Source organism: Microchirus variegatus, assembly GCF_963457635.1.
Source record: "Microchirus variegatus genome assembly, chromosome: 4".
Lineage (NCBI taxonomy): Eukaryota > Metazoa > Chordata > Actinopteri > Pleuronectiformes > Soleidae > Microchirus > Microchirus variegatus.
Window position 1 is genome coordinate 12,407,071 of NC_139805.1, and position 7,327 is coordinate 12,414,397.

The window sequence follows — 7,327 nt, forward strand, 5'->3', positions numbered from 1 at the left end:
TGCCTGCTAGAGCCTGCAAATGATCACTTTTTCAAATGCTAACTGCTGTTAGCTCACAGTAGCCTCTGTGGCGGATATCATTTCCTGTCCGGTCCCTAAAGTTTCTTTTTACTTTTTTTTTTTTTTTTTTGTTAAAAGAGATACTACTAAACAGAGTGTTCTGAGCAGGGCTGTTTTGGCAGGGTGGTTGAACTGCTGTGGTGCTTCATCCTTATGGTTTGACCAAGACATGTTCATTAGGACACCAGGGAACCAGTTTAACTTGGAGAAATAGGGTAAAATATATTTCCTTTAAAACATGCAAATATGTCCGACCAATTATCCAACTCATGATCTTGGACATTAGGCTACCTTTCCATCACTGCAGCTAGCTGCACTTTGGAACCACACTTTCTCTGTCTGGTCCTTGCCGAGCTCCCACAATTGGGAAAAAATTGAGATGCCCTTCTTGGATGAAATCATCAGATACTCTGCATTTTCCGGATGCAGAGTTACAAAGTAATGGGCGAGAAGCAAAGACTGGCAGAAGCGGCACATCACCAACACATAGAGACATTCTTTTTCCACCTCATTGAGAGGAAGCACACTCTCCCAGCCCGCGAGGACGGGTCCACCCACCTCAATAGGGTTAGGGTGTTCCATCATCATGTACATGATCGTGATCGCCAACTCGTGAATGTAGTAGCCACTGTGCATGTCCCCAAAGTCAATGATGCCACTGATCCTGTAGCCGTCACTGTCGTCAGGTTGCACAAGCACATTGAGGTCATTGAAGTCACCATGGTTAATACCTTGGAAAGGGAAAAAGAAAATATTGGTTATGGAACTGCAAATAATTCTACTAAAAGTAATGTACTTATACTGACTGTAATCGTAAGACCAAGTATAATGAACGAGAATTAAGCTTCTCATACATTTGAGTCTATAAAGTCTACACATAATGATTATCGCGACACAGCAACGTCCTATTGGGAAGCATCCTCTTTCTTCTCTACTGACGGGCACATAATTAGGATTCAGAAATAAACATTAATTTGACACAACACTAGAAAAACTTCTATTTGACAGGGAAACAGACAGTGGAGACCACAATGTAGAATTGACTATCTTCAAAAGCATATACACGTCATCAATATTCAGTATATTACTTAAATGACAACAAAAGAATAGAAAAGTGCTTTAAAGTGTTGCACTATTTTTAGTTACAAACTTTTTTAAATTTTTTTTAGTATTGTAAGTAAGTAAAAAGAAGAAACGGAGTGAAGGAGGACAGTTGGTGTCACAGATGAGGAGACAGGGGATAGGACAAGATGGAGGCAGTCGATCCACCGTGGCGACCCATAAAGAAGCCAAAAGAAGAAGTAATAAATCAAAGCTTTATTAAATGAACGAGGTGTTATTCTTCTTCTTTAAGACCTCTGTAGACGTGAACAGGGCTGTTCTTCAATCCAACTGATGGCAATCCAGTGCAGGGAGTGGGAAAGTACAGTACAGTAGCTGTGTTTTATTGGGTCAATAAATTCACAATACCATGATGACATAATATAAATCAAATCGTCTGCACGTGACTACAAGTGCTAGTGTGACCAGGTCCAGCTTGCGGAAGCTTCAATATATTATGTGCAGTTCGTGATAAGACAGGGACCGAAAAAATTTAATTTGGATAAAGTAAAAGTCAAAACTTATTGGTGGGAATCTAAGAGTGACTATATGAAGTTCTCCTTCTGCAACACTGACGTGAGGATATAACTGCAGAGCTAATTAGGGATGCACCAATCTGAAATTAATATCGGATGTTGACTAAATAGACAGAACGGGTATCGGATAATGGGGCTGATCTATGATGCTGAGCTAAATATGAAGCAAGTTAAAGAACCGGTTGATTGGAAGTATTTTACACTAGCAACGGAAAACAATTGGACAATGGATTTAATCAAGCTCCTCCAAAAACAAATGCAAAAGAAAAATGCAGAGTAAAAAAAAACAAAAGGAGAAAAGACAACAAAGCAGCTGACTTTGGTGGATGCACAGCAAAGACGGGACAAACTACTATCCGACAGCTTGAAACCAATACTAGTGAATAAAGTGAGAGACTGTTTCGCATACTCTCCGAAATTGTAGATGAGAAAATGTTCATACAACAGAAAAAGAAAAAGACTCACACCTGAGAGAGCAGACATGAAAACAGCCATTGATTCATCAGTGAACATAAGGACAGGTCACTGAGTAGTTAGAGACTACTACTAAAGATAAGTCTGATTAGTGTTTATCGTGCGTGTTTGACTTAGTTAAGCAAGTTTACCACAAAACATTTACAAAAAGAGCTAAAGTGGACTCTCTCTCTCTCTCTCTCTCTCTCTCTCTTCTCTCTCTCTCTCTCTCTCTCTCTCTCTCTCTCTCTCTCTCTCTCTCTCTCTCTCTCTCTCTCTCTCTCTCTCTCTCTCTCTCTCTCTCTCTCTCTCTCTCTCTATCTCTCTCTCTCTCTCTCTCTCTCTCTCTCTCTCTCTCTCTCTCTCTCTCTAAGCTTTTCGAGAGGATCATCTGACTCGGTGCACGCAGCCACATAAAAGTCTTGTCTTGAATCTGCTGACGTGCTTGTAGCTGTAGTTGTGCTTTGTGGAGGCAAACTCACTGTTTGCACGCTGTTTTTCCTTGTTCTTCCTATGAGATTTAGAAGCCAAGTTGCCGCTGCTCATGTTTTTATGAGTCTTTGAGACTGTGTGCTGGCAGAAATGACAGAACAGCATATCACCTTACACCTGACTTTAGAAATGTCTAACTTTTTATACTGCATGTTTGTCTCAGGTGGACTCTTGGACATTGTTATGAGGAGAAGCTGCACTGGTCCCACAAGCATAACAGGCATGTTGTTAACATTTGTATCGCTCAATTCTGCAATTCTACATTGAAGAAAACCATTGGGCCCTAACAGAATGTGACAGCACAGGGAGCAAAAAGTACATTGATGCTCACCTAAATACTTACACTTGGAAAATGTCAAAATAAAAACACATTTCACCGGCAAGTCAAAACTTCTAGGAGGTACCCTAATAAGTATAAAATATACTCACACTTGCGGAAATCTGAGTATTTCGGAGCCACGTAGGTCTTGAACTGATGAATGACAGACTTAATTGAGTCCTGAAGAGGATTTCCATCAAGTACACTCAAATAGTCTTCCAGAAGGGGAACATTCAACAAATTCCATAGGAAATTCTCTCTCTGCAGCACACTGAGATGAGGATGTTTCATCTGAGGGAAGAATCAGAAGGCAGAAGAGAAGGTAGAAAACATCTCAAGTATTTTGTAAAATGTGATCTGCGCATACACGAACAGAGTTTAGTAGCTTCACATGTTCAGCTTCATGTGAAGTTCTAGTTTTATTTTATATATTGTGCGTCATAGTTGTGTTACCTCTTTCAGGATTGTGTCCATTCTGGCTGCTGTTTTGCCAATTTCATATAACAACTCTGGTGTAAAACGGGCCTTGGAAACAGTAATGCCAGGCAAATAAGTCAACAGCCGCACCATGTACTTCTGAGAGCCATAGCCACAATCTGCCAAAAGTTAAATATAGGATTAGTAATGTAAACCAGGTTCCTACTCGTTAGCCTAACCCATTTCCTGCAGATGTGTATACAGGCTTTGTTGAAACAAAGCTTTTGTTAGTACTCCCTAACCGTTTCTTGCATTACTTGTTCTTACAACACCAAAGTCAACCCTTCATACACTGTGCACCAGGTGAGTTTGAAGCCTATCAAGCAACCCATTTGACAGACAAATGAAGAGAGTATACTATTAGCCCCATTTTACAGTGGTATGCAAAAGTTTGTAGATTTTCATGATTTTCCTTTATAAATCATTGGTTGTTTGGATAAGAAATGTCAGTAAATTATATCATATAGGAGACAAACACAGTGATATTTGAGAAGTGAAATAAAGTTTATATGATTTACAGAAAGTGTGGAAGAATTATTTAAACAAAATGAGGCATGTGCAAAAATTTAGGGGAATTAATTTTATTGATTTCAATACCTTTAACTCTAATTACTGGAACTCAAAATTGGTTTGGTAACCTCAGTGACCTTTGACCTCTATACACAGGTGAATCCAATCATGAGAAAGGGTATTTAAGGAGGTCAATTTGAAGTGTTTCTCCTCTTTGCATCTTCTCCGAATAGTGGCAACATGGGAGCCTCAAAACAACTCTCAAATGACCTGAAAACAATGATTGTTCAACATCATGTTTTAGAGGAAGGATACAGAAAGATATCTCAGAGATTTAGGCTCTCAGTTTCAACTGTGAGGAACATTGTGAGGAATTGGAAGACCACAGTTCTAGTTAAGGCCCGAAGTGGCAGACCAATAAAAATCTCAGATAAGCAGAGGCGAAGGATGGTGAGAACAGTCACAGTCAACCCACTGACCAGCTCCAAAGACCTACAACATCATCTTGCTGCAGATGGTGTCACTGTGCATCGTTCAACTATTCAGCGCACTTTACACAAGGAGATGCTGTATGGAAGAGTAATGCAGAAAAAGGATTTTCTCTGCACCCGCCACAAACAGAGTCGCTTGAGGTATGCTAAAGCACATTTGGACAAGCCAGCTTCATTTTGGAATAAGGTGCTGTGGACTGATGAAACTAAAATGGTTATTTGGGCAAAACAAGGGGCGTTATGGATGGTGGAAAAAGAACAAAGCATTCCAAGAAAAACACTTGCTACCTACAATAAAATTTGGTGGTGGTTCCATCATGCTGTGGGGATGTGTGGCCAGTGCAGGGACTGGAAATCTTGTTAAAGTTGGAGTCACATGGATTCCACTCAATATCAGCAGATTCTGGAGAACAATGTGTTTCACTGTGTTTGTCTCCTAATGTATATGATATATTTAACTAACATTTCTTATACAAACAACCAATGATTTATAAAGGAAAATCTTGAACATTTACAGGGGTGCCCAAACGTTTGCATTACACTGTATGTGGATACAACTTATTTAAACACAACACAACAATTTCCATTTGTTTAACCAGGGAAATTATGGGATATTTAACGTTTATGCTACATGATATTATACTTCAAGGTATGGACAGTGTGTTTCATACCCATTTCTTCCAGACTCATGAGCTGTCCTGAAGTGTTGGGTATGGCTGTTTGGGTAGGAAGTCCTTTCCGGTGCAGAAAAGACATGGCATACGTGGACACCTCAATCAGCCTGTGATCCTTACTGTCCTCAGAGTTCATGATTTTCAGGATGTACTTGCTACCCTCCACGGTCTCCACATAGAAGTTTTGGTCATCGTAGCTGGGAAAACTGTGAAGTTTTGATGGTGTCAATGCAAAGACCCTCTTCAAAATCTCAGGAATCTGAGAGAGACTGAAGTTGGGCTTGGCTTCTTTCGATGGCATCAGTGCTAAAAGAAGAAAAAACAATTTGAAGCAAAACTCTGGTCGCTGTTGTCTTGTTCCACTTTCTCTTTGACTTAGAGTCACTTAAGCGTCCTTCCTAATGGGGCGGAAAGCAAACTAATAAATCAACTTTATAATTACCATAACCTACAACTTACAATGAGGGTGAATTTGTGGCTCAAGGCTAATTTTCTATTATTTCGTACAAGTGAGTGTGTGTTATTTTTGGTAAGTGAAGCTGGTTGTTTGGGAGAAGGAGAAGTAGGCTATAATTATTTTAACTAAGTATGTGAATGCATATTGTTGAAAACATTTAACCTGCCTTAATAAAGAGCACCAGCAGAGGTCCCCATCACCCACAGTCAAGAAGAAAAGATAGATATATAGATAGATGGATAGATAGCCTATTTACACCATGTGTTTTATGTTTTATCATTTTACAACCACCCATACCTCCATGAAGGGAAGAGGATGTGTAGCAATAAATAAGGACTGTTGAAAAAGTAAAGAGTCATGTGGTGTCTTCTTAACAAATACCCTTCAGTAGACCTGGCTGTTGAACATATTTAACCCAAGAATATGCATATTTTTGCAAATAGATTTTGCAAATAGATATGATGCTTAAAGACATTTGGCAGCCGGGCCAACTGTCAAGATGAAACAGACAAAGAATAAAAATAGGGAACATACTCATCTCAGTTATAAGCACATTTTGACTAAAATGTGTCTTGAACCTTGACCCATGGCTGTATTGTCTCAGCTCACAATATATTTGGAGTCTTTTGTTTCGTTTGGATTTAACTTCCATTGTTTTTACTTTGCAGTGCTCAGATGGAAGAGCGCTATTGCACCCTATGCGACAGAACATATTACATGTGAGCTCAACGGCCTGATTGAAAACGCTAGATATTTTCAGCATTTGAAGCCTGTTTTACATTATTTTAGGCCTTGGAAAGTGGCCTTCCCTTTGTCTTCAAAGTCAGTGTTCTGCAGCCATATCTTAATTTATGTTTATGTTGATTTCATTTGTGAGAGGCTATGATTATGTTAACATTTTAATGTATATTCATGCTACTGAAACTATACACATTGTATAACATCATGTTTTGTTTGGTCTTATACTACACTGGAGTGTAAAGAGAGAAGATGGAGAAATATCTTGTGAGTAGCTGTGCTCTCCATGTTTCAGGCTGATAAAATGTCATACAGTTCACTCCTAAAACTGTGTTGACTCAGTATATAGCACACCACATGACTCTTTACTTTTTCAACAGTCCTTCAACACATCCTCTTCCCTACATGGAGGTATGGGTGGTTGTAAAATGATAAAAACATATAGATAAAACACATGGTGTAAACAGGGTATCTATCTTTTTTTTTCTTTCTTTTAAGCCGTGTCAGTCTTGACTGGGGGTGATGTGGACCTCTGCTGGTGCTCTTTATTTAGGCAGGGTAAATGTTTTCAACAATATGCATTCACATACTTAGTTAAAATAATTATAGCCTACTTCTCCTTCTCCCAAAACAATCAGCGCGCTTTTATTTTGAAGTTTTTACGCGTCGCTTCCGGTATTCCCGTCGTGATTTTGATAATAAAGAAACTAAAAATGAAAAAAGGAATTTGCAAAAAACTAATTTGGGCCGTTTATTTGAATTTGTTTTCTCGTTTTTCGTTTTCTCGTTTTGAACCAAAAACGAGAAAACGGCGAAAAAAACCGTATTTTTTTTTCGTTTTTGGTTCAAAACAAAAAACGTCGTTTTTTCTTTTCTTTTTCCTAACCCTAACCATGTTTAAATGAAAAAAACAAACGATCAAAACATACACGGACCCTGCTGGTGCCATGACAGGCTTCACATTTTAAAGTGATAAAGTGGTCAGGTTTGATTCCATTACATAGAGTGAAAGTCACTGA

General features: G+C 38.9%; 1 protein-coding gene across 1 annotated transcript; it reads right to left on the minus strand.

Annotated features, from left to right (window-relative positions):
* Positions 1–342: 342 nt before the first annotated feature.
* hykk.2 (hydroxylysine kinase, tandem duplicate 2) lies at positions 343–5,414 on the minus strand (the record flags this gene model as incomplete). Its single annotated transcript, XM_083887802.1, has 4 exons — positions 343–791; positions 3,072–3,252; positions 3,415–3,557; positions 5,111–5,414. 4 exons carry the CDS (start codon positions 5,412–5,414, stop codon positions 343–345), a joined length of 1,077 nt encoding a protein of 358 aa, XP_083743928.1.
* Positions 5,415–7,327: the final 1,913 nt, after the last annotated feature.